Source organism: Echiichthys vipera (assembly GCF_963691815.1).
Source record: "Echiichthys vipera genome assembly, chromosome: 3".
NCBI classification, from domain to species: domain Eukaryota; kingdom Metazoa; phylum Chordata; class Actinopteri; order Perciformes; family Trachinidae; genus Echiichthys; species Echiichthys vipera.
This window is the reverse complement of record NC_139828.1, coordinates 11,034,706-11,062,553: the sequence shown is the minus strand read 5'-3', so window position 1 is coordinate 11,062,553 and position 27,848 is coordinate 11,034,706. Positions and strand designations below refer to the sequence as shown.

The 27,848-nt window shown below is 41.2% G+C and overlaps 4 protein-coding genes across 4 annotated transcripts in view; 1 reads left to right on the top strand and 3 right to left on the bottom strand.

Annotated features, from left to right (window-relative positions):
- The window catches only part of glis1b (GLIS family zinc finger 1b), a 71,311-nt gene extending 65,154 nt beyond the window's left edge, over positions 1-6,157 (top strand). Inside the window, exons 9-11 of the mRNA XM_083940528.1 lie at positions 3,976-4,106; positions 4,944-5,099; positions 5,196-6,157. Of these exons, the coding sequence (XP_083796654.1) occupies positions 3,976-4,106; positions 4,944-5,099; positions 5,196-5,332 (424 nt within the window). The 3' untranslated portion in view covers positions 5,333-6,157. The remainder of the gene's footprint in view (positions 1-3,975; positions 4,107-4,943; positions 5,100-5,195) is intronic.
- A 155-nt stretch (positions 6,158-6,312) lies between these two features.
- Positions 6,313-13,952, bottom strand: LOC310966711 (very long chain fatty acid elongase 4-like). The gene is made up of 8 exons (XM_083940539.1): positions 13,617-13,952; positions 13,464-13,528; positions 12,817-13,004; positions 12,594-12,674; positions 12,375-12,431; positions 12,183-12,297; positions 6,757-6,884; positions 6,313-6,671 (listed from the first exon to the last, which is right to left on the bottom strand). Exons 2-8 carry the CDS (start codon positions 13,519-13,521, stop codon positions 6,507-6,509), a joined length of 792 nt encoding a protein of 263 aa, XP_083796665.1. The 5' UTR covers positions 13,522-13,528; positions 13,617-13,952; the 3' UTR covers positions 6,313-6,506.
- A 2,812-nt stretch (positions 13,953-16,764) lies between these two features.
- elovl8b (ELOVL fatty acid elongase 8b) lies at positions 16,765-19,836 on the bottom strand (the record flags this gene model as incomplete). Its single annotated transcript, XM_083940541.1, has 7 exons — positions 16,765-16,929; positions 18,114-18,241; positions 18,416-18,530; positions 18,608-18,664; positions 18,785-18,865; positions 19,009-19,196; positions 19,779-19,836. The coding sequence occupies 7 exons, from the start codon at positions 19,834-19,836 to the stop codon at positions 16,765-16,767; spliced, it is 792 nt and encodes a 263-aa protein (XP_083796667.1).
- A 1,846-nt stretch (positions 19,837-21,682) lies between these two features.
- mutyh (mutY DNA glycosylase) lies at positions 21,683-27,526 on the bottom strand (the record flags this gene model as incomplete). Its single annotated transcript, XM_083940531.1, has 15 exons — positions 21,683-21,889; positions 22,002-22,052; positions 22,361-22,510; positions 22,628-22,773; positions 23,362-23,544; positions 23,641-23,728; positions 23,889-24,033; positions 24,434-24,531; positions 24,623-24,736; positions 25,199-25,270; positions 25,364-25,405; positions 25,495-25,568; positions 25,643-25,682; positions 26,179-26,312; positions 27,421-27,526. 15 exons carry the CDS (start codon positions 27,524-27,526, stop codon positions 21,752-21,754), a joined length of 1,581 nt encoding a protein of 526 aa, XP_083796657.1. The 3' UTR covers positions 21,683-21,751.
- Between the last annotated feature and the right edge of the window lie 322 nt (positions 27,527-27,848).

Sequence of the window (27,848 nt, the reverse complement as noted above, 5' to 3'; positions counted from 1 at the left end):
GTGGGCTGGCTGGATGGAAAAAAGTCGTGCAGGATGGTCAGTGAAGATGAATATCGGGGGAAAGATTAATGTGGCATATGAAAGATTCCCCTCATACCTCGAGCCTGAGTTGCTAGCAAGCTAGAGACTAGCGAGAGCAGGGCCGGGGGCAGCTGGCAGTGATTAGCTTATGATTCACTTTAGCTGCACATAGAGGCAGCTTGTAAAAATATGAACAGTATAACTGTTTCCTGAGTTTGTGCTGACAGCAGCTCCTGGGGGAATGCTGCTCTCTGCAGGAACACATGGCCACGCATTGGGTCTCTGCCAACCCATGGATTAGCCACGCTCACTAACAGCTAGTTTCTCCAGAGCTGGACTAACACAAGGTGCCACATAAGCTTCCTCAATTTTGGAAAGATGGACATGGAGGTCAAGTGCAGTCCATATACGGTCAAGCACCTAAATTTGATACCCGGATGAACATGTGTTGATGAGTAGAAGGCACTCCTTTAAAACATGTTTAATGCGGGACAATTCTGTTACTCAGCTGTTTCTTCCAAAGGCATCAGTCTGTCTGTATCACTTACATTTTTTTTTTTGTTGATTTGTTAATCCTGTGAAATGTGACATCTGGAATGTCCCTTTTGTTTTGTTTCAGAGTAACAGTGGTGAAGGAAGTATTTGCTGTAGATACTTGACATACCAGCAATACCACACTATAAAAAGTATTGGCAGTAAAATATACTTAATATTTTAAAAGTCTTCATTAGGCTCAAAAATGGCTCCTCTCCACGCTATATTGTATTATGGGATCATTATTATTGAGGTGGATATAATGTTACTACTTTACATAATGTTGGAGTTTAATCTTTTAGAATTCATCATATTTTATAAGCTGTAAAATAACAAAAAAGTAGCTTTCCCCTGAAATGGGGAAGTAGAAACATAAAGTAAGAAAATGGAAAAACAAAAGCTGTACTCTGGTACAGCACTTGAGAAAATGTACTTAGAATAGAATAGAAATACTTTTTTGAGGAGGGGAATTTGGTTTGTTACAATTGCTCCCTCCTTGAATTAAAAAAAGGCATAAAGAAATATATCAAGAGAAAAAATAAAAATAATGATTAAAATAGAAGATATAGATGTAAAGATATGTATCGGCTCCAGCCCCCCGCGACCCTGACAGGGACAAGCGGTTGAAGATGAATGAATGAATGAATGTACGTTCTGCTGCAGTAAATATCAACGTGTATATATAAATAGAAGCAAAAAATACGTAAGTATTGTAAATAAAAATATGTGCAGTTATATTACTGTAGTAAGGAAATATGGGATACATGATAACTACAATACAATATATACAGTAATTTAAATAATACTAGTGTTGAAATAAAAATGAACTATGAAAATGAACTAGATTCAAGAAACAAAAACTTTATTTAGCTTTTGTGTTTGCACACATAGGAACTCTTGTGCGGTTGTTCAGAGAGTAAAGTAAGAGTCAACTATTATGTAGTCTAATTTAAATGCAGTATTATTTTAGTTAACCCGGCCTAATGTAGGTAAACTGGGATACTTGGTAGGTGGCTCAATTCGTTAAGTCATCCAGTAATCAGAAGATCCCTGGTTGGAACCTGGACTCGGTGTTGAAGTGTCCTTGAACAAGACACTGAACCCCTAACTGCACCTGCAGTTTGACAGTGTTTGAATGTGAGACTGTTGCTGAGTATTGTACCAACATCTTTGAGCTGTCTGTACACTAGAGAAGTGCTGTATAAATGCAGTCTATTTACCCTTTTTACCACTGACATATAACCATGTGTTCATCATTGGCTCAAGGCCGATCTCTCCACCAAATGTCATGGGATCCATTCATGTTTAAGAAACAGGCAAACAGAATATATACAGTTTTATGACGATCTCTGTTGATGAAGGCAGAAACACTGAAGCCTGCAGCTATGTCCTACAGCTAAGTCAAATTTAAAGTAAATTGGCATGAATGAGCTGCAGCTTATCGCACTTTGGTTTGACATAGTTTACCATCTCCCCTCATCAGCTACTCTCTGCGAAATGCCCTCCACATAGCGACTGCCAGCTCCTGAGAGCTGGGTGGGACGTCCCTCATGCATGGAGCAGTAGGTCATATAGTAGGCTCCAGCCAGGCCAGCAGTGAGCAGTCATCTGAGGGCTCGGCTGCCTCCAGCAGCACTCTGTCATCACATTCATATAGCGCTTAGTGCAAACCATATGCTTCCACAGCGGTGCATAGTAACACAGCAGCAGTTTATGTGTTGGCATTCCTGATATGCAGTCATGAGAGGCTACTAAGTAGCTGTTGAATATTTGTGGAGGTGATTGGCCCGGTCCGTTTTTAAAGGCAGGTCTGTTGACTGTCAGCTAGGATTTGAACCGGATTGCGGTTCCATTAAGTTAATGTCAAGTGTAAAAGTTAAAGTCGTTAAATCGTTGGTCATTTTCAGTTTCTTGTTAACTTTCACATTTAACATTTAAGTGTCTGAATGAATACCAGACAGGGTTCTTGCTGCTCCTGGGTAAATTTATCACCATGATCTTATGAAGGCGGAACAAGACGCACATTAAATATCTGTCTTTAAAGCATGAAGACTCGCCTGGCTCTTTCCGTAGAAAATCCACCTCATGTGTTTAATACGTACAACCTGTATGGATTAAATAAACACCATGTAACATGTTGATTCATGAGCTTCAGAGGTGCTGATTTTTACCCTTGGGCAGAGCCAGGTGAGCCGTTTCCCCTCGTTTCCAGGTGTAGTGCTAAGCTAAGCTAAGCTAACATTCTCCTGCCTCTAGCTTCACATTGATCCCACAGACATGAAAGTGATATCAATCATCAATTTTTATGTATGAAAATAAAAACTATTTCTTTTTAGTGACTGCAGTGACTCTTAAGACTGCCGTTGTGACTCTCATGCAGAAGTGACTGAGGTGCCTGTTTGGACCTGAGATAGACCAGTCTAATACATTACTGCTAAACTTTCTATAACTTATGATTTCGGGGTGGAAGTGCCCTTAATACGCATGATGTAATCCTCCAAAAAGGTTTAGAAATCTCCTGATGTGCACACTTTACAGCAAAAACAAAATAAATACCACCCATTATTATTATGGAATAGTTTTCATCTTAGATGATACGATGTTGTGTAGAACTCGTCCTCTGATGCTGCCGAGCGTTTAATTTTTTGAGGTTGAACCAGTTTAACTGTGACGCTGAATGGTAGGATTACCATCGTAATATTTTACCACTTGCTTTGACCTCTTTGATCTCCAGATTGCTGTTTTCCCAGCGCACAGTGTGACTCTTGGATGCTGACTTAAGAAAACTTGGCAGCACGCTTTCTTTGAATAGTAAATGTGAGATTATATCTTTATTTGGGATTTTGGACTGCTGTAACAAATATATCCAATGACATGAGCAAACTTTTATTTAAATGATCAATATCCACATAAATGGATGAAGGAACCCCCGGTTGTTCTCCAGCCTGTTGGAGTCCACAAAGTCACAAACACGGCATCTATCTTAATATTTCTTTTTCTCAAAAGTCGTGAATGTAAACACTTTTGTGCTTTCTTCTCTCCGGGCTACAAAGCCTGGGGATACTGCAGTTGCAATGGTGGGCAGTTTGTGTGTGTTTGTGTTTCACTTGAATGCACACTCTGCTGTTTGTTGACTTAAGATCATAATATGTGGTAGAAGGACGATTACGTGTGGGGAACCCAAGTTTCCACACGCCTGGAATGTTTCTTCTTCTGTGTGTTTAGGATCACTAACTGCCCCGCTGGGTTTGTCGGATCATGTGGTTAGCGGGTCGGCATCTAGCTGCTTTGATTGGGATGTCACAATGCATGAAGCATTTTATTGAGGACTTATTGAGACTTAACCGTCTAGAAAGGATTGAATAACAGATCAAGAGGTTTAGCTGTGTGTTTCATCCACCCTTTCTGTGTCTCCTCCAGGGTGTCGGGCCCCCTCCTGTCTCCAGGGATGAAGGGAACAGGGACGCCTCCTCCTCCTCTGGAGAAACAGCACGTCCACCCTCACCACAAGCCCTACTCTCACTATCACCACCATCAGTCAGCCAACGACGGTGAGACTGACCCCAGACATCTGGCTGAATGTAGCTTGTTTCAGGAAATCTGTTTTGGGCTCGAGTTTGAAAATGTTCATTGGCGTTTCAATTTAATATCCTGGAATGTTTCCCGTCGCAGGTGATTCAGTAACATGTAGCCTGAGTATTACTCTTGCATAACTTCCTATGAGGGGGTTTAAAATGTCAGATCACTTGAATATTCATGAGAACATCACTGTACCAGCAGAGCCACATGAAAGGCCTCAAAGAGAGGAAGTTGTCTCTTAGAGCAGCGATACTGCCCTGTGGCTCTGTCAGAGCATCTTTAAGACAGAGAGAGATTAGAGTCGTAGAGACAGAGTGGGGAAAACCACATGCCGGAAGCCTTTTCCCTGAGCTGAATTAGCCAACAAAATGCTGGCTCATGTGTTCAGCTGTCTCTCAGCACCCTAACATGGCAGGCTCAGCTGTCACTCCGGAGCCTTTTTCCTAATGCCTTAAACACTGTTTTCCCTGTAAGGATCTACACACGGACGTCTCGCTAACCACGCTGTGGTCAGGGAGTTGCGTAAAAGCGCTCTAGGCTAGGCTGCTTTCCCATTATCGTGACTCCTGCGGTCCATTCTGAGTACAAACTGAGACGTTGGGGATAAATGTTACATACTCTGGGGCCGGCGTAGTTAGCATGAGCACAAATATAGCATTGTCATAATTTGAGATGCACATTAAGTTTCATCCAGATGGAGCAGACGCTTACTGACCTTGGAAACAATCACCCATAGACACTGGTGGCAGAGAAGTCTGGCTTCTATTTTTTCTCCTCCCCACTCCTTGACATCCTCCCTCATTTCCTAGAATACCAAGGCAGCTTTCAGAGCTGCTTCCATTTCGGAGACTCCTACAGGATGGAGCAGACGGTTGGCGGTGTCCACGTCCCAGGAGATTCTCACGCCTACACTTCTCACCAGCACAACGGCTTCCACATGTCAACGAGCAACACTGGCACCGCAGGTGAGGGCTTTTTACCCCAACCCTACCGTAAAGGATCACCCGAATGATTTCATAAAAAAATGTTAAACAAACTGCTCTTTATCATGTCTGCTCCAGGCTTCAACCTGACCCAGGAGCTTCAAGGGGGCGCAGGGTGCCAGTTCTCCTCCAGCCCAGAGGAGAGCATTTTCTTCCAGGTGGGCAACTTTGACCGCAGCCTGAGCCACATGTCCTCCGTCTACACAGAGACATAGAGCAACACTGGAGCAGGGCACGCTTCACCACACCTACTCTACTGACTCCACACACTTGGATCCCCTCTTCTCTACTTCCTGTTTCATTTTTTTCGTCATAAAAGATATGGGTCACAGAGAAAATCAAAATAATTGATGTCTTAGTCTGAGCCAATTAGCTGCCAGAGAGATATGAAACCCACAAGATGAAACCAACACATATACGGCAATGTGATTAACTACTTACTTAATGGTCAAAATTCAAATTACGCTTGTTCCTTTTAAGTCCTGCGACGCCTCTAAACAAGGATGTTTTGTCGCTGGTTTCATGTCTTGTCTTGCGACTAGTTCAACCAAAAGTTATGTCCTTTGTTTTGGTGTCTTTTGTGAATCATTTCACCTGTAAAATGATCTGGTCATTCATAGGAAAATGAATAAAAAGATTCAAAGAACTCTGATTTTTGATCATATTAAATGAACTGTGGAAGTTAAAGAGAACACTGTGCCCATCAGTAGCTCAAAGACCCATATTCTTAATTTCTCAGACTCAGAATCACATTTCTTGGCCGAGAGCTCATCGTGTACACATGCAGGTTTTTCAGCATTACTATATAAACTTCAAACACTACACAACTCCTGAATTGAAATGTCCTTTTCATATTTTTACTCTCTAATCTGCATCTCTCAATCTATTCGACTGAAGTGTAGAAAAGAATATATCAATTTGCCGTGTTTGTTTTAGCAGTGGAAAAACATGTTTGAATTTCCGAATTTTGTGTTTCTTGTTTTTTCTTTTTGGATTTATTCTCTGAAGGAGGGTTTGAACTCGTTAATTCTGCAGCAATGCAGAGAAACCAACCTACTTTACTATTGTTGTTATTATTATTATTATTATTATTATTATATGTATAAAATGTACAGTTTGTTTACAGCAATCATTTGAATGTTTGTCATTTCTCAATTTAAGAAATAAATAATTGAATGATCCCATGCTCTCTATTTCTTTTTATTTTTTTATGTATTAAACACTTTGTATGAATACTTAAAATGCATATGTACATAAAAGTCTGACACCTGATGAATATATGAGAAAAACGTTCAGACTGTGGTCATGTTGTTCCCTCTAGTGGACAACTTTGAGTACTGCACACAAGGGGGGAAAAACTCAAAGGCAGCTTCGGTGTTAATTCTAGTCTTATTTCTGTTTCTTCTTGTTGAGGTAGCTCTGGTAATAGAAGTTACTGAAGAGGATGGTGAGGGTGATGACGTAAGTACACACCAACATGTTCATAGAGTCGGGGAAGTCACACTCTGTGAACAGGTTGTAGCCGGAGTGCAGGAGGAAGAGCATTAACTGCACCTGGAGAGGCAATCGGGGAAAGTTCAGATCAGTATATCGTATGTACGGTAACAACTCTTTTCACACGGAGCAGGACGCCACTCACCAGCTGCAGAGACGTGAGGTATCGCTTCCACCACAGGTACTTCTGCATGTGAGGGCCGATGGCAGCGAGGCCGTAGTAAGAATACATCACAGTGTGAATAAATGTGTTGACCAGGCAGATGAAGAACGCTGCAAGACATAAACGAATGAATGAAACAGACAATTTCTCACTGTTTTTGCACATTCAAAAACATACAGTCAGTAAAAACGTTGCAAACATGCAGAGAAAGGATCGTTCAAGTGCTGATAGTGAGCGATTAAGCATCAACTATTACCAGTTTCAACTTGTAAGGCAGCAGAAACACAGGAGAATGAGGTAATGCACTAAGACTGCCAAGACTTTTGTGAGTGCACCGTTGACCTTCAGAGCATTTCAGTCACATTAGACAGCACAATGAAGACCATTATTTGCATTTTTATAGATGGATAGATTCTTTTTTAGATAGATATAGATTTGTTTTAACCTACTATACTATGACTTTCTTTGACATATAATAGGCTTTTTTTGGACATACTCTCTAGGACTGTTCTTTCAACATAGTATACTACGACTTTTCTGACATACTATGAGTTTTCTGACATACTATGACTGTTTCAACATCAGATTTTATTGGACCGGAGATAGACCCAGGTGCAACAAACAATACTAGGTTATACGTAGTTGATAATATCTCTTTAATCAGGGCTCCTACACATTTTCCATTTCAAAATTCCTTACTTTTCCAGATGACTGATATTCACATTTTTTCAACATACTCAAATTTGATGTTTTTTGACTTTCACTTTTTTCCCCACAAATTATGCCACAACTGCTTTAGACGGGCTATCCTATGACTGCTTTAGACAGGCTATCCTATGACTGCTTTTCACATTTTTTAACATATTAAAATTTGACGCTTTTTTACTTTTTTCAACTTTTTTCTTAGACCTATTTTTGGACACGCTTTTCTATGACTTTTTTTTAAAACAAACTATGCCATGACTGCATTAGACAGGCTATCCTATGACTAATTTAAGCATTATTTGGACATATTATACTTTTACCTTTTTTGACTTTGACATACTATACTATGACTTTTTTTTAGGCCTATTATCTGGACATACTTTCTATGACTTTTCCAGGGTTCCTACACATTTTCCATTTCAAAATCCATACTTTTCCAAACTTCTCAGGATTTTTCAGTCTATATTAAACATCTGAATACCAACTATTGATGCTTACCATGTAAAAAACATGGTTTTAAAATCCAACTTTTAACACGTATGAATGGATGCTTTTGCCGCTTCATATGGCTTAAAATTGCCGCCTCCCCCATGTTGGAGATGTGGAAAAGATTTCAAGCATAGTTTGTATCTTTATTTTCCCACTCGGTATCCTTAATATTTTATATTTTTCTCCATGAAGCCAGCCCTCGGAAAACTTGCATCGACCCATGACACTCTCGCTGCCGACAATATGTATTTGGCTCGACAACACGTAAATGAGAATCGCAGTCCCGGCAAATGGTAGCCATGGTAACCCTATACCATTCTACAGCCAGGTTAATTAGTTTCACATCATCTACAGGTAGGCTATGATGCAGTAGTAAGCTTGTTTTGATTTGCATATATTAATATATTTCATTTTAGAAAGAGAGATAATCGTCTGGAAACAACACAAACATTTCCCATACTCTTTTCCCTTTTTCCATATTATCCAGACCTGGACATTACCCAAATTAAATTCCATACTTCTCCATACAGCGTAGGAACCCTGTCTAATGCACCACAGACAGGTGGGAAACCATGGCTACAAGCTGGTAAAAGGAAAACTCTAGGTTGGAGGCAAGCAGGGGACAAGCGATTAAGGAGAATCAGGCAGTTGGTAACGCAAAATCAGACCAAATATGAGCGCTGGAGTGTAAATAGTGGCTGAGGTAACTCTTCTGAGACTCTGTCCCATCCCATCATCTCAACAGGGCAGGAGGTGGGTGACAGGTGGGGGAAATGGCCTCTCTGGGATATCAGCACTAGTGTGCCCGGGGCTGGAGTCCTCCTCAACTGAGGATGAGACTTCTTCAGACAAGCCGGACAGGGGATGGTGAGGTCATCAGGGATGTCCCTTTGGAAGATGTAGTGGACCTCGACGGTTGGTCAGGATGTCGTTGGTGGAAGGCCTTGATAAGACGGGAGCCGATGTGTTGAGGAGGGACCCTGGACCATACCCCTACCAGTCAACGAGGTACTGGAGGCCCCTCCCTCTGCGGTGGGACTGCAGCAAGCCAGTCAGTTTAACCGTGTATACAGGACCCCCATCAATGAGGCGTGAAGGCGTGAAGGCGTAAAGGCTTAAAGGCGTGAAGGTATAAAGGCGTGAAGGCGTTGGAGGCCTTGTTGCCGGCATTAGAAGACTCTCCCAGACCGGCTTAAACCTTGGACACTTGAAGCATTGGGTTGACCCTCATGGATCAGGGAATTTTCAGTCTCATCGCTGGCTGGATTGGTGATCCTCTCGACCTCATAGTGACCAATGAACCTTGGCGCCAGCATTTTGGAATCAACTTGAAGAGGGAGGTCTTGGGTTGACAGCCCAACCTTTCGGCCAGCCTGGTAGGCAGGGGCTGGAGTGCAGAGTGGATGCAGAGTAGCTGTCAGCAGCACGCATCAGGAAAGCTTGCACTTAGGCCCAGAAAGACCTCTTTCTCCAGTGCCGGAAAAAGCGGAGGCAGGAAGCCGTAGGAGCATTGAAATGGAGATAGTCTGGTGGCTGAGTTGGTCAATGTATTGTGGGCTTTCTCCACCCACAGGAGCTGATGGGACCAGGAGGATGGGTCCTGGGAGACCATACACCGCAGGACTGTCTCCATCTCCTGGTTCTTTCTTTTCAACCGACCATTGGTTTTGAGGTGAAAGCCGAGGGATAAGCTGACTGTGGCCCCCACCAGCTTGCAAATTTTCCTCCAGATAATAGATGTGAACCGCAACCATTAGTCGGAAACTACATTAACTGGTAGACCATGGAGCTGGACCACATGCTGGTGCATGATCATAACTGTCTCTTTTGGCAGCTTTGGGGGAGGGATGAATGTACCATCTGTGCCATTGTGGGCCCACTTGATGACATCCCAATCAAGGACGTCCCCCCTTAAACAAGACCTTTGTAGATGTCAGCGTGGTGAGTGGGAAGGCTATGGTGCTGTACCCCGGATAAATCTACGGTAAAAAATTGGCAAAACTTAAGAACCTCTGGAGCTGCTTAGGGTCTTCCAAAGAGTGACCAGGTGGTAACAGCGGACACCTTCCCTGGAAGGCTGATGATGTAGCGGAGAAATGTGGCGGTGGCAGCATGAAACTCACATTTGTCTGCCTTGACGAACAAGGAGTTCTGGAGTAGACGCTTGAGGACGGTCGGGACATGGTGGATGTTATCCCCCCAGGAACGTAAGAAGATGAGAAAATCCTCCAAATAGATAACACATACTTGTTGAGAATGTCTTAAACACATCGTTGACCAGGGCGTGAAACACAGCTGGGGCGTTGGTAAACCGAAAGGCATGACGAGGTATTCACAGTGTCGTGGGTGGGTGTTGAAAGCTGTCTTCTACTCGTCGGACCATGTAGTAAGCGTTGCGCAAGGCGAGCTCAGTGAAGTTAGAAGCTCCCCGCGGTTATTCAAAGGTGGAGGAGATAAGAGGGAGAGGATACCGGTTCTTTATTGTGATGTCGCTGAGGGCCCAGCAGTCAATGCAGGGGCTCAGCAACATGTCTAGTTCCTGGAAAAGACAACAGACCAATCCGCAGCTTCCAACATTTTTCAAATTACTATAATATGACTTTTTTGACATTTACGACAGTTTTCCACTTTTTTTCTTCGACATGATATACTACAAGGCATGCACATATTTATAATAATGGATTGGATTTATAAAGCGCCTTTCTCAGTACTCAAAGCGCTTTACAGAGTCCAGGTTCCATTCATTCACACAGACTAACATGATGGTAAATTACAATAGTAGTCACAGCTGCCCTGGGGCAGGCTGACGAAAGCGTGGCTGCTAATCAGCGCCTAAGGCCCCTCCGACCGCCTCCTCAAACATACAGCAGTCATTCACATTCACACGAGGCAAGGTGGGTGAAGTGTCTTGCCCAAGGACACAACGACCATGACACAAGTAGGGCAGGGCGGGGAGTTATCTGTTTTCTTACTTTAATTTTGATCCAACCAAGTGTTGTTTTGGTTATTTGATGTCAGACTCTGACAACAGTAGCTGGCAAACCCAGCCAGCTAAAGTCACTGGCTTAACACGACTCAGACATTAGAGCACAACGGACGCCATGCAAGTGGTTTGTTTACATATAAAAGAGAAAGTAAATGTTGGCAACATGGGAGTTTTTTCACACTGTCTTTGAAAAAGAACAGCAACATGCAGTTCATAAGACTTTGCAGATGCCCGATTTCCAGAACTGTGACTGCACTGGCACAAATGGCAAGCAAATACCTATGTGGTCTAAGCTCCATGCACCAGCACGGACAGTAAGTGGATGTTCAGTTCTGAGTATCACAACCCGGACGAGAAGAGAAATATACTGAGCTGCACACAGTCAGGTGCTACGGCAACTTTAGTAGTTGCAGTTAGTATACAGGTACATATAGGTAAAGGTAGTATAACAGGGAAAAAAGGCATCTGAAACAGTTACTTTTCAGAAAGAAGGCTATATTCACGGGGTCCTATTATACTTTTCCTTAGTTTCTGTCATGTATATCTTATTATAATGTTGGATGTTCATGATACAGACCGCTGTTAACACCTTTCAGACAGTTTTTCTACTTTCGACTGTTGTGTTGTGTTTGGTTTATAAAGCTTTATTTTATGATTTCTCACGGTAGCAATTGCTGCTTTATTGCCCCAGTCTACTGTTTACTACATGCTACTGCAGTAGTAGTAGTAGGAACTGCAGGGAGGAGACCAGGAAGTGCCCGACCAATCAGAGCAGACTGAGTTTAGCAGGAGGGGGGCCTGTACTGCAACAGAGTGTCTCAGACAGAGGGTGCTACAGCCATGAGCAGTATAAGAAAAAGAAAGTGTTTTTTAAATATTAAAGCGTGTAAATATGTTCTAGTAGAAACACAAAATACATGTATGAACCTAAAAAAAGAGTATAGTAGGTCCCTTTAAAAGGCTGTTTCATAAATTTTTACGATTGTATTTGTGCTCATTCAAAGGTTTGAGTGTGTAATAAAGGGCTGAATTGCTTTAAAACAGTTCAGTTATTGTTTTTTTTATATATTTTATGTTTGTTTCTCTGGCACAACACATAAATAAAAACAGAAACAGAATAAATAACAACAAAAATCATTGTCATACATCAGTATCGATGTTTCGAATTTCCCAACTAGCGCATCCCTAATAATCAAATCATAGCAAACGATTAAAATAGTGGACTTACACTGTCCCCCGGCCACAAACTTGATTCCCGCCCACCAGTTGAACAGCAGGGGTCCGTGGTGGAAAACGTGAAGGTACGTCAGCTGGTTGTTCTTCTTCCTCAGGATGAAGAAGAGCTGCTCACAGATGAGGAGAGGAGACTGTTATACAAGTTCAACTCTGCATTCTGAATGTCACTGACACAAATACGCACCGTGTCACAGAGCTCTATGACCTTGGAGAAGAAGAACCACCAGCACGCTCTGGCCATCTGAAGAAGGGAAACAATGGAGAAATGGAAGTTTTACATATGATTAATTATGTCTGGTAGGATTATTTTACTGTCTGTTTATCATGTTCCACTTGTTGAAAGACCAAATTTCTGCACAACGCATCAAAGTGACTGAATGTATCTAGTGAGACCCTTGCTTACCCTCAATGCCAGCGGGTTGTTGCTGTAATCTACAGGCTGACAGAGGAGGCTGTAGTTCGAGAGCCAGGAGGTGACCAGCAACTGGTAAATATTAACACAGTTACTTCATGAAATGACACCACCAGTATCACATTAACAGCTCAGCTAAACCTGTAAGAACTGAGTGTTTCCATCACCGCTGTGGTCATGATTGATCTGGTTATTAGAAGCTGCACAAACACACCTCATAGAACATGTAGGCAGACAGGCCGACCATGACAAAGTTGTAAACGATGAGAACGCCTTTGAGGTCGACAGGTTCTCTGTGTTTCATCAGACGAGGGCCGGCCCAGACCACACAGAGGTACGCCAGGAAGATGAGTCCCAAGGGGACGGGGGAGTAGACAAGTAGCCACTGGTCCGTCCTCTTGTCTGGAACATAGAGATCTTTTTTTTTACAAATGAATGCAAACATCACAGGACACAGGTTTGTCTTGTTCCAGTGTGGCTCAGAGGACCTGTTGTGTGTGTGTGTGTGCGGATTTGTGACTGAAAACCAAGTCAAAATATATACATTTGAATTAAATGAAAGACAGTTTTCGTCTACCAATGAAAGGGTCCTACTTTGTGTTTACGTCCCTGTTCATTCCACTCCTATATGTCCACTGGGACAAGATAATGTTTATAAAAGTGGCAAATCATGTGACAAGCCACAAAGCAGTCATTGTAAAGGACAATGGACCGGAGCACATCTGCCGGTGTCACACACAGGCCTGTTGTTAGACTGAGAATCTATTCTACATCTAAAAGATCAGATAAGTCACATATATATACATATATACATATATAAGATAAAGCAAAATTAACTGTATATATAGGAAATCATCATACCTCCATGTTCCACTATCCTCTCGTGCACAGATAGGACCGTTTGCCACGCAGAAGCCATCTGGAAACTTAAAGAAAGTGAATGACTTGTGAGAAAAAGGAACAGCAAATTACAAAATCTGTATCCTGTTTTAAGCTTTAAAGAAATCCACTCACTGCGTCACACCTGGTTTGACCGAAGAGGTGTTTCAAGGGTAAGGTGAAGTGTCCGCCTGTTGGGCACTTCTCCGGTTAATAAGTAGCAAAGTTCAACTTGCAGCAGTGCAACACGCGTTACGACCTAAAACAGATCTTCTACCTGCGGTGAACCGATGAAGACAAGAGACCGGAGCCGCTCCAGAGACACAGAGAGAGGATGAATAAAGTCAGAAAACCGGCGCACACGGGGAGCTACGGTGCAGGGAGGTCCACCACCGGAATAACTTCGAAAGACAGTAAAGAAATAGAAACGTTACTGAAAATATTTGAATCACTTCCTGATTGTCGCTTTGGGTTTGGTTTTTTGGAGGCTTTTTTTTTCCTTTTTTCTTTTCTGACAGGGTCAGTGAGATGTTTGAGCAGCTGGGGGGAGCTGTTTCCTCATGTCTTGGGTTCATTTTGTTGGTTTGTCAACAGGAAATACGGGGGAACTACGGGCCTGATGTTTATTAAAATTAGTGGAAGGGTGCAGCAGTGGTTAAGGGAGAGATCACTGCATTTTGGAGGTGATTCAAATCCCAGGGAGCGTACAGGAAATGTTTGTGTCTTAGGATAACACTGCGACCGGGTGACTACTGTGCTGCATTCAAGTACGACCGGGATAATCGGGGAAGTTAGTTTTTCATGGCAAATATTTAAAAAAACGCAGTCAACGTGCTGTTTAAACAACCCAGAGCAATATAATAAAACACATCGTCTTTGTAAGCTACACGTTGTTTCCACATTAAGACTTAAAACTCTTGAACACACCGAAGTGGAAAGATTAACTTCACAACTAGGGAGTTTGGCCTATCCGAGGAGCATTTGAATGCACCATTTGCCCTCCCATCATTATAATTTGTATTATTTCATGTATTTAGTTATATTAGATTAGATATACTAAATTAGACAGATAGATATATAGGTGGATAGATAGATAGATAGATAGATAGATGGATAGATAGATGGATAGATAGATAGATAGATAGATAGATAGGTGGATAGATAGATAGATAGATAGATGGATAGATAGGGGAAACTTGAACGTAAAATCACTGAAATCCAATAATGGGACACAAAGAAAGTACAGAAAATGTCTCTACACTCACCAGAAGTATTTTAATAATAATAATAATAATAACTACTGCTGCAGATACCGCCAACCCCATCATGCACACAATACATGCAGATGTTTCAGCACTACTGTATAAACTTCAACCTTATTCATGTTTTTATTCTCTTTTAAACTGAAGAGGTGAAAATAAAATATAATTCTGCTTTCAGCAAGAAATGCTGCTACACTTTAACACTGGAATCACGTATCGCTCCTTATCACTTATTTAGTTTGTACTTATTTTATTTCAATATGCTGCTAAACTGCACGGTGCGTATTGTTGTATATTGTATAAACCTGCATTTAACCACAATGTCTGTTGCACTCTGTCACACTTAGTTATTGTTTGATTTATTCGATGTTAGCTTTATTTTGATTTGATTATGTTTTTATGCTTATTGTTACTCTGATCCTTTCCCACCTTTGTATTGAAACTGTTGCACAATAATTTCCCTCGGGATAAATAAAGCTTCTTGAATCTTGAATGATTTTGCAGTGGGGCAAAAAATGTGATTTCATTTCAGTATTCTGTTGTTATGTGTTGCTTTTTGTATTTATCTGTGGATGAGGCTTTGAACTAGTTGATGCTGCTATAATAATATTAAATAGAGAAACCATTGTTCTTTATTATGTATGTATATATGTATGTATACAATGTCCAGTTTGTTTACCGCAATCATTTGAATGTTTGTCATTTCTCAATTTAAGAAATAAATATTTGAATAACTATCACATGATGTCTCTTTTTTGCCTCAATGGCAGAAAACCTGGGGCTATCCCAATAAACACCTGTCACTGAGTGAGAGGCAGTTTGCTCTTTCAAAACAAATATTTGCAACAGTGTTTGTGCTTGTAACGCCTCTTCCTCCTTCATTAGTCTGATCCACTTCCCCAATACATGCAGCTGTTGTTGCTATGCAACATGTTTGCAAAGCTCGACCGAGAAAGCCTAATTTGAGGCACTTAGGGGGATTTTTGTTGTTTTCTGTATAATTTCATATTTACCTGTTGATGTGTTTGAATCCTACAGTTGTAGTTTGATGCATCATGTTATAAGAGCAGCTGCTTTAAAGTCCCACTCCAGAAATGTGTTCAAGTGTTTAAAAAACTACTCTATTATGATAAATATTTTGTTTAATATGGTTTTCTCACGTGGAAAGTGATTAAAAAAAACCCTCAGAGAATGAGCTCATCTACGGTTTCTTCCTATTGAAGAATTCTGCATGTGGCCTCGGCCAGTGTTGCCAGATTGGCCAGTTTTCCAGCCAGTTGAGCTGGTTTGGGTCACATTGTGCGGGAAAAACAGGCTAGGATGGGTGGAAAGAATTTGGGCTGATTTCACATGAGTTAGGCTGGTTTATAATTATATTAAATGCACAATGACCACAAAGAGATCCAAAATTACTGTGAAACGACTAAATGTAGACTCTTTGAATGTGGGTGTGTTGTTCCTACATAGACAGAGTGGGGAGGCTCTTACATGTCTGTGCCCAGGGGCCCATTGTCTCATAATCCGTCCATGGTCACAGTGTGTACACTAGGTCTGTTTAACTGAAACTGCCTGTCCACTGTGCGTTGGTACTTGAAAAAGGACAATGACACTTTTAATCCAGAAAAACAACTTGTTGAAAATAAACAGTGAACACTTTGAGGACAAATATTACTTGCACCGATACAGAAAATTGCAGATCAAGATTTAATATCCAGTAATTCACAGTTTGGACACGACTACTGACTTTCCCTGTAACCGGCCACAATTTAGCACACTGACCATAACAGTCCAGCCATATACTTTGTTTCAACCTAGTCTTGTTGACATGTATTTGATACTTCATGATATAATAGAAATAGAAACCTGCAGAGTACACAAATCCTTCACATTATCTATCCATCCATCTATCTATCTATCTATCTATCTATCTATCTACCTCCCTCTAGTGGTCAGTCATGAGTACTGCAGACAAGTTCTTTTCATCAATCCTCGGTGTGTTTGTGTAACACCACCACTGCGTCTTATTTCTGTTTCTTCTTGTTGAGGTAGCTCTGGTAATAGAAGTTACTGAAGAGGAAGATGAGGGTGACGCAGTAACCAAACACCACCACGTTCATGGAGTCTGGGAAGTCGCACTCTGTGAACAGGTTGTAGCCCGTGTGCAGGAGGAACAGCAGGAACTGCAGCTGGAGAGGGAAAGTTCAGATCAGCATATTGTATGTACGGTCACAAGTTGCCATGAAAAGCATGAATATCCCTTTGGTATTCCACAGGGTTCAAGTCTTGGTCCATTACAGTTTCTGTAAATGCGTCCACTCTGAAAAATCATTTGTGAATAGGGCTGGACGATACGACCAAAATCTTTTATCACGATATAGCATGTTTTCTAGTAATTCAGTATATAAATAGCCAATATTGAATAACCACATGTTAAATTGTATTTCTGTAAACACCTGTGTGAATTAAATATGTAACAAACGAAAAATATTTTATAAACGCAAGTGTAAAATATAAATAAAACATTAAGTATTAAAATATTTCATGTCAGATTTTCTGATAAATTAGAATTTGTACGTGCTTATTGTTGTCAATTTAGGTGACATAATTGTGTCTCTATGATACGTTTAATTCTAAAGACGATAAATAAATATTATCATCCAGCCCTATTTGTGATCATAGGGTGAACTTTCATTATTATGCTGATGACACATTTCTCTGTAGCTCCAGATGCTACTGAAGAAGAAGAAGAAGAAGAATTACGAATTACTTTATTTATCCCGCAACGGGGAAATTGAATTTTTTCACTCTTATTATAAATCATGTTACACACACAGGCCCGAAATACACACATGCACAGACAGGACCTATACGTGCAATTAAGGAGAGATGTTAGAGCAAGGGGGCTGCCAGAGACCAGCGCCCCGAGCAGTTGGGGGTTCGGTGCCTTGCTCAACAGCACCTCGGCAGTGCCCAGGAGATGAACTGGCACCTCTCCAGCCACCAGTCCACGCTCCACACATGGTCCACACAGGGACTTGAACCAGCGACCCTACGGTTCCCAGCCAAGTCACCTATGGACTGAGCTACTGCCGCCAAAAAAAACAGTTATAGGGCTCCTTTACATGTCACAATGATGTCGTTGTTTGTCTTCAGTTAAAAACCACAGTTACTGACTGGAAGATGTTGGATATAGTTTACTGAAATGTTGAGTAAATGTTTTATTTACTTAGTATTATCATATTATTGTATCGTTTTTTCTTTTTGTGTTTCTTCTTCCTATACCCGTGTTATTAATATTTTGTGTAAAGCCCTTTTCATGTTATATAAATACGTTTATTATTCTTTTCATACAGAGCAGGAGGCCACTCACCAGCTGCAGAGACGTGAGGTATCGCTTCCACCACAGGTACTTCTGCATGTGAGGGCCGATCGCAGCGAGGCCGTAGTAAGAATACATCACAATGTGAACGAAGGTGTTAACCAGGCCGATGAAGAACGCTGCAAGATGTAAACAGAAGAATCTAAAAACACTGAGAAATAGTCTATTTCACTCATTTAATTTATTAAATCACCAGACTTATCCTTTAAATGACATATCATTGTATATATACTGTATATGATATATCGCTGTAGTGCTTACATTAAATTACTAAAACACAGTAGTTGACTTACACTGTCCTCCGGCCACATACTTGACTCCCGCCCACCAGTTGAAGATCATGGTGCCGTGGTGGTAAATGTGAAGGAACGTCAGCTGGTTGTTCTTCTTCCTCAGGATGAAGAAGAGCTGCTCACAGATGAGGAGAGGAGACTGTTATACAGGTTCAACTCTGCATTCTGAATTTCACTGACACAAATACGCACCGTGTCACAGAGCTCTATGACCTTGGAGAAGAAGAACCACCAGCACGCTCTGGCCATCTGAAGAAGGGAAACAGTGGAGAAATGAAAGTTTTACATATCATTAAATGTAATAAAAGAGGTTGAAGCATGTTTTATCTTCATATTGCACTGTCAGCTGTCTAGTAGACACTTGCTTACCCTCAATGCCAGCGGGTTGTTGCTGTAATCTACAGGCTGACAGAGGAGGCTGTAGTTCGAGAGCCAGGAGGTGACGAGGAACTGGTAAATATTAACAAAGTTACTTCATGAAATGACACCAACTGTATCGCCACTAACAGCTCGGCTAAACCTGTAAAAACTGAGTGTTTCCATCACCGCTGTGCTCATGATTGATCTGGTTATTAGAAGCGGCACAAACACACCTCATAGAACATGTAGGCAGACAGGCCGACCATGACAAAGTTGTAAACGATGAGAACGCCTTTGAGGTCGACAGGTTCTCTGTGTTTCATCAGACGAGGGCCGGCCCAGACCACACAGAGGTACGCCAGGAAGATGAGAGCCACCGGGACGGGGGAGTAGACAAGTAGCCACGGGTCCGTCCTCTTGTCTGGAACATAGAGCTCTTTTTTTTACAAATGACTCCATACATCACATATCTCTGCCTTGATTTGCCCTCAACTTTCAGCAGCTTTAGCCTGCACATACGGCTCAGAGGACCTGTCATGTGCGGTTTTGTGAATTAAATATATACATATATGTATATATATATATATATATATATATATATATACATATATACATACATTTGAATCAAATGAAAGCCAGGTTTTGTCTGACAAAGAAAGGTTCCTCCTTGAGTTTGCGTCCCTGTTCATTTCACTCTTACATGTCCACTGGGACAAGATAATATTTAGAGGCATTTAGACTATTTAAGTGGCGTGGTGGTAAAATCATGTGACAAGCCACAAAGCAGTCATTGTTAAGACAAGCTGGAGCGCACATCTGCAGCTCCCACACACACACACACACACACACACACACACACACACACACACACACACACACACACACACACACACACACACACACACACACAGGCTTGTTGTTAGACTGAGAATCTCTTCAACAGCTACAAGATCAGAAATGAGATTCCTGCAGAACTGAAGCAAAATAATAATAATCATCATACCTCCATTCTCCACTATCCTCTGGTGCACAGACAGGACCGTGTGCCACGCAGAAGTCATCTGGAAATGAAACAAATAAAGAAAGTGAATGACTAACAAAGCAAGAGCAAATAATAATATCTGCGGCAAAGATTAAAAAAAAAAATCCACTCACTGCTGCAAAAAACCTTGCAACCGGTGTGTCTACGGTAAACGTCACAGTCCACGTGGGGAGAACCTTTGAACGCTGCCTGGCAAAAAAAAATTATAGGTAGAGTTCAAGTTTCAGCACGCGCTGCAGCAGCCAGATCTAATCTAACTCATCGGACAACGATGAATGAATGAATGAATGAGGACAAACTGGAGCGACCGGCAGCACCAGAAACCCGTGTGCTGCAGGAGCCTTAACTCAGTAAACAGAAACGCAGTGCACACGGGGAGCTACAGTGCGGTTTCTCCCACCTGGGTAACTTTGAAAGACAGTGGAGGAAAAAGGACTGAGATTTGGATCACTTCCTGTTTGTCTTCACTTTGGGACTTGGGAATATTTTCCAGCAGGGGGCGCTGTTCCTTAACGGGACTGATTGATTATATGATATACTGTATATATTCCATATTATTCTATTAAATATAATAAGTCAAGGTTTAACATTAAAGTATATTTTCACATCAGAAGACAGCAGATGTTTGGTTCAACTTTTCCATTGTAAAAACATAAGAAGAAGAAGAATTACTTTATTTATCCCGCAACGAGGAAATTGAATTTTTTCACTCTTATTATTAATCATGTTACAAACACACAGGCCCGAAATACACACACATGGGCAGACAGGACCTATACATGCAACTAATGGGGAGGTGTTAGAGCGAGGGGGCTGCCAGTGAACAGCACCCCGGGCAGTTAGGGGTTCAGTGCCTTGCTCAACAGCAGTGCCCAGGAGATGACTGACCTCTCCAGCCACCAGTTCACACTCTTTACATGGTCCACACAGGGACTTGAACCAGCGACCCTACGGTTCCCAGCCAAGTCACCTATGGACTGAGCTACTGCCAGGGGTGTAAAGTGGTGGGTTAATTGCCCCTTCCTTACTTCTGGTCACCCTGCTCAGACCACACCCATCTTTAAACTCTCTCACCAAACTCTTTTGATCTCAACTGCACACCTGTAAAGTTCCTTAACTGCATCTTGCACGGTTGCAATGCAATCAGTGATCAAATCTGGCGGCAGATGAAAATGCTCAAACCCGTCTGTGTGGTAGTTCCTGCTGCAGTTGGTGTCTCCACCATCACATTTTCATACCTACGCTGGTGTCCTTTCACCTTGTGGCGGGTAATAAATCTGGATTAGAAGCAGCAGTTCACAGCTGGCATGAAACCAGGTGGGGAAGGTTTTCGTCACCATTGTGTATAAGATTTCTGGATAAATACTGTATATAATACCTATAATAATTACTATTTTTATTATAGATATTGCAACCTGCTGCTTCTCATGGGGAAATTGTTGAGGGTCTATCAATCATAAATAAGTCGAAGAGTGTGGTCTTTACCTACTCTAAATGTAAAGAGTCTTGAGATAACTTTTGTTGTTGTCGGCACTTTAAATACAAGTGGACTGTTTTGTTTCTTGATTTTATTATCATCCAAAGTTACATTCTTTACACTTTCTGTCCACCAACATATTTTATTGCGATAACAAACATGACAATTATCTTACATACTGCTTGTAAAACAGGTAGACTAGTCATAATACAGTGATAAAAACATCTATAATGAAGTCATTACAAATCAAACTACACTGCTGATTCATTAAAAGTCCCTGCAGGAACAACATAGGAGTAATAAACTTTTTGATTGATTTTTAAACAATTTAAAAACTGATCTTGTTAAAATAACTTGATGGTGTTTTGTATTTAATTACCAACAAAGGGATAATAATAAAGGGCTGATGCTTTGACATGAGAAGGCACCATGAATGACTTTTAAAAACAAAACATTATCATGATTCCTGTTTAACTGTGTTGAAGAAGGAGCTGAGGGAGAGCTGCCTGCTGCTGCTGTTAGCTGCACTCAGTTTGGGCTTTTTTGAGGTGTGAGGTTTCTTGTTTGTGCCGGAGGGCTTCTGCTTTTTTCCATCCTAAGTGAGATGAGAAAAGACAAATGATAAAAGTGGAATCTGGTGTTAGTATACGATTAGATAAGAAGGCACATTTTAATATATACTATATGCTGTATATAAATACACTTACCTTGGAGGGTTGTTCTTTTTGACTGTCCGCAGAATCACAAAGCTTCACAATCTGCAGGGGAATAAACATGATCCCATTTATTCAGACTGCACATAAACAGATGTGGACTCTCCCTCACTCCAGCTTTCATTTATTTGGAAACTAACTCAACAACTACGACCGCCCGTCACATTCCCTCCAGCTCAATTTAATCATCTCAGTGATAAAAAGACGTCTCAAAAAGTGACACTGAAATCCTTTAACGTGACACAGGGAAACACAGCAGAAGTCTATTTAGAGAAGCAGATTCCTGTTACAAGATTGTACTTTCTCTCCACCCCTGGGGCTGCAGGCGCTGCTAACCTCAAACAAATACGAACCTTTTTCACTCCTGTGGACACTGCAGCCTCCTGTAGAGCAGACCTGGTGAGCCACTGTGCATTTTCAGTCTGTGCTTGTGTGTGAGCGTCCGACAAACGCACGCTGTGAACCACGTACGTCTGGTGGATGTGGGAGAAGATATGAACCACCTGCAAACAGTCAATCCATGATCCATCCGAGGGTTGTTACACAGCTCCAGAAAGAGTGTAAACGCATTTATTCAAGTGTGTAGGTTATGATAGATAGGTGGTAAACATCAAGCTCACCTCTCCCACGTATCTGAAGAGGCTTTCTGTCAGGTGGGATCCCAGTATCCTGCTGATCTGAGCACACAGCGCCCTCTTCTGTTTCATCTCAGAGCTCTTCTCCTCCTGCAGTAGACTCGGAAACTCCCACAACCCTGCCAGCAGACCTGTCAACACAAGGTTGGTACAGACAATCATTAAAAACTAATCTTAAACTATTTAATTAGGGTATCACAGTTCTACAGATTGGGTTATTCACAAGTTTGAAGGTTGTATATGTAATGCAATTGGAGCTTTATTTTTTAATTGATTTTTATTGCATTGCATCTGAATTTAAGTTTTAAAGTAAACAAAGCTCATATATTTTATTTATTCATGCAACCCACCCAATTAGATGTACTTTTTTGCATTACTTAATTGCTGCAGATGGTAAAGGTGGAGCTAATTTGAGGCACTTTATATGCTGCAGGGGAGCTTGTGGATCATTAAAGTCTCATCTTATCTCATCCATTACTTTCTCCCAAAAAACCTTTGGGATGATTTTTGATTTTGCAAGTGTAACGAACTGATAAACTGCGTGTTGAGAGGCAGCTTTGTCCAACTGTGAGTCCTAGAAAAAGAAAAACCCTCTTTTCATCTTTCAAAGATTGTTAAAAAAAAAAAAAATCCATGCTTTCATGAAAAAATTATTCTGATTCTTCATTTTGCAGCCCACTCTCGACCACCACAAACAGATGGGACACGCAGGCACTGACCTTTGTTTGGCCTCTGTGTAAGCAGGTACTCGTCCTCTCCCTCCTCTCCAGGTCTGATCACCACACAGGTCAGAGTTCGCTCCACTCGAGGCGGCTTCTTTGCCGGCTTTCTGGGGAAGTTCTGAACACCCAACTCATCGTCCCAGGGCTCCGAGGGACACAGCGAACATGTCCCGCTGTTCACTGAGGGAGGAGAGGAAATAGTAATAATAATAATACATCATGACTAGATGAAGGTCTGAGACATCTGAGGGAGAGAAAAGGAATCAGAACTCTTACTACAATCTTCTATGTCAGGCAGGACGGACGGCTTCTGGTCCAGCTTCCCCAACAGCTTCCTGGAGTTTTTCTCTTGTTTGACATGAACCTGCACATTCACACACTGTCTTAACCACCAAGCACACTGGGAAATGGCCAAATCCCAACCTTCTCACGATGACCCAAAGCATCAATAATCTATAATAGCACTATCACAAGCCACAACCATTACTTACTAAGACTAGTATAGCACGTAGGATCCTTTTTACCTTGCGGAAAGAGTGGCAGTGAGACTGTACGGGACACTGGCTGCACAGTGGTCCTTTAGGGGTGCAGACTCGTGCCCCCAGCTCCATCATGGCTTGGTTAAAGTCCCCGGGTCTCTCAGGCTCCACGAGTGTATTGGTGAGACTCCTGAAACAGAGTAGAAAAAATGTATTGCATGCAGAGCTTACAAATGCAGGGGCACATTCAATCTGACAACTTTTTCCACCGCTTTGCAGCGGAGTTTATCTAAACTTAAGGTCTCTAAAAGTTAGTTTATAACAGGGTCTTAAACGCACTTCTGTTTCAGTTTAAATAAATGTAATGCTACGTTTTGTTGGAGCTGAATGTGCCCCATGTGTTACGTGTGGCCCTGCACGTGTAGGGTTGCACAGTTGTTTTTGTTCTCCCTCCTGTCCCCTGTTGTCTATTCTCCTGTTAAAGGTCTTTGCATCCTTCATATGTCTCGGTCTCCGTTGTGTGTCTAGAGAGGCCGCAGCATGCACCAAAAGCACCGAAGTCAGATTATTAGTTTAAAGTTTAATCTCACCAAAGTGCTTCTGTCACTGCAGGACTTGTGCTGTCAGCTCCGATGGCCCTCAGTCGACACAGCACTCGAATCACATTGCCGTCAACAGCTCCGGTAACCTAGGCAACAGAGATCTTGTCAGTCATCAGTGATAAACGAGGCAGTAAAGCTATCAAGTGTGGCCTAAGAGTTCGGCCTGTAGAAACACACCTGAGCCAGTGCAATAGAGCCTACAGCTGCAGCAGTGTAGCGTCCCACTCCTGGCAGCTGTTTCATCAGACTGTCGACTGTGCGAGGCATCTGCCCCTTCAGCTCTGACACCACCTGCGTCAGTGAAACAATAATACAATGAACAACCCGCACCACAATATTTCACAACAAGTCATTATTACGTCAAATGTGAAGAGATAAGTCATTTCAGAAAATCTTTAGAGTAAATAAAGAACACGGAACGCATCAGACTATCACTTTTACACCCTTTACCCAATACACATCATTTATAACTTATACATGTAATCCATCCACCTGTCACTCACTGCATATGTCATATGTACCGGTTATATTATTTCGATTCATCTGGAACTTATTTTGTTTTATTGTTTCACTGTTAAATTTCTCCAAAACGTATTGTTACATTGTTACTTGTTGTAATAAATATAATTGTTTCCGGCATAAAAATAATTCCATTTCATTTTGTACTGTATGTGTATGACTGTGTATGTGACAAAAAAAATCACTTATTTGATTGAATTTGACTAAAATGCTGATGTTCAGCACGACCCAGACCTTTTGAGCTCCTTCATGCAGTCTTTTTCCTCTGGAGTAGTAGCCGAGACCCGCCCACATCTGGTTCACTTCCTACGCATAAAAGAAATCAATACATTTAGTTTGAAATCAACACTGTTATCGACCTCACCGTCATCTCGTCAGTCAGTGCTTTTTAGAAATCACCTCTAGTGTAGCAGCTGCAAGATCCTGCACTGTAGGCCACCGCTGGAGTTGAAGAAAGAGTTTAAATTACCCATAATGCAATAAATCACATGATAATACATTCAATATATCACATGGACTCCTCTACCTACCTTCATCCATTTGTTGTAATAGTCTATAACTGTGGCAACTTGGGTCTGCTGCAGCATGATTTCTGAAACCCATACTGAAGAAAAAAGAGCAGCAGTCAAAACGCAGCAGTGAGACATGTGTCATTATGAAAAGAGAACATCTTCTTACCTGCATACGTCCTGATGTTGAGGTCGGACTCTGTCACAGCCTGTAAAAGAAACACACAAAGGGGACGATCAGTAAGAGAAGTCAGCTGTGTTTTTACATGTGCATAATCAAAGGCAAACATAAAATTTGGCAATATCTGGCCATTTTACAATACCATATGGAATGATGCATTTTATTATTCAGTAATCGTAAAATGAGATTGATGTAATCATGAATAATTTGTGCCAATAACCAAATGAGAATACTCAAGAAAGCCACAGCTAATGATTCCATTTCTAGTCCGGATACATAGATAGATAGATGACTTTATTAATCCCAGGAGGGAAATTAAATCATCACAACAGCTCGATACAATAACATTCAACAACAGCAGGTACATTTTAAAACAATGAAATAAACGAATGCAGCAAAACATGAACAAAGAAAAAAATGCTAAGGGTTAATAACTTCTAGTGACGATCAAAATGTAGTTTGCTAAGATCAATAACAAACATATCAGAACGGTCAGGACCAGTGAGAGAAATGTTTGTCTTTACCAGAGTCCTCCATGGCAGCTCTCTCTTCTCCGCGTCGTACCAGTTGAGGAGCTGAGAGCGCAGCAGCACAACATCAGCAGTGTCGTGGAAAGTGTGGTATGTGGACGGTGCGGAGGCAGCATCTGTGGTTTCCTCTGAAAGACCAAAAACATCATTCTCATTTTACACACAGGTGGAAGAAGTATTCTGATCCTGTCCTTTAGTAAAAGTATGAATACCACACTGTGAAAATACTCCACTGCGAGATAAAGTCCTGCATTAAAAGCCTTACGTAATGCCCCCCATGAGTTAGGGTTGGGATTTCATTATTTTTAGTTAGATGGCTAGTTTGGAGATCGGGGAGCCAACAAAAAATTGAATTTTGTCGTATTTTGTTTGCGGGGGAAATTTTTGTGCTATAACAACAGAACTACTGGACTGAACTACTCTACCAGTGTGCTTCTCATGGACATAGTTTGTGCATCAAGTACCTTAAATGTGTGCGTAAGTACACTATTGCTTTATAAGACGAAGATCCATTGGAAAGCATAATTCAGAAAGTATATCCTGTAAAAGTGGGAAATTTAACATCCTACATGAGCCCACAGCATTGATGTGGTCATTTCTGAGGTTGTAAACTTCAACAATAGTTAAATGAAAAACCATCTGACACCGTTTCAAACAAAAATGCAGAAATGTACACGTAATTATTTAATGAGTTACTGTTGTGTTGGTCTGAGGGTCAAAATTAAAACTAGTTTTTCAATAAATCTCCTGCAGACTTCAGGATGTTTGCAGGTATGGAGGCCTAAACGCGACTTAAGTGTCAATAAATCAATACACAAATAAATAAATACAGGAATGTAGAAATAAATAAATGAATAAATAAATTATTCATGCATTTATTTATTTAATTATTCATGCATTTATTTATTTATTCATGTATTTATTTATTTATTTAATTATTCATGCATTTATTTATTTAATTATTCATGCATTTATTTATTTATTCATGTATTTATTTAATTACTCATGTATTTATTTATTTATTTATTCATGTATTTATTTATTTATTTAATTATTCATGCATTTATTTATTTAATTATTCATGCATTTATTTATTTATTCATGCATTTATTTATTTATTGAGAATTAAGTCATGTTTAGTCTTCCATATGCACACAGACACTGTGCTGGTTCATATCCTCTGTCATGTTGGTGTCTGTCTTTAATCTGAAGTAGCATCACCATGGTAACAGTTACCTTCTTTCACAGCTGTCTTTGACCTCTTCCGCGTTGTTTTGGCTGTTTCTCTCATCTCCAGTGCGGCTCTCTTCCCTTTCACCATCGCTGAACGTAATCTGCTCATTCTCATACAGCTCGTGTGAGGACAGCACGAGCACTCTTGTTTACTTCACGGGCTCATCCTGACTCCCGCCACGTTCAGGACGGACGGTCGCTGCTCGTCCAATCTGCTGCGAGGAAACAGCGGACGTGCGTGTGCGTCACATCCGGTGGGAGGGTCAAACATCAGAATGACGTAAAGGCCGTCTTTGTGGTTGTGCAATAATTGGTATTGATTCACATTACCCTCGATTAAAGGTTTTATTAGTGCATGTAAAAAAAATAACCAAAATGTAAATTATCATTCAAAAACATCTTTGCAAATATTGAAACAGGTCAAAATCCCA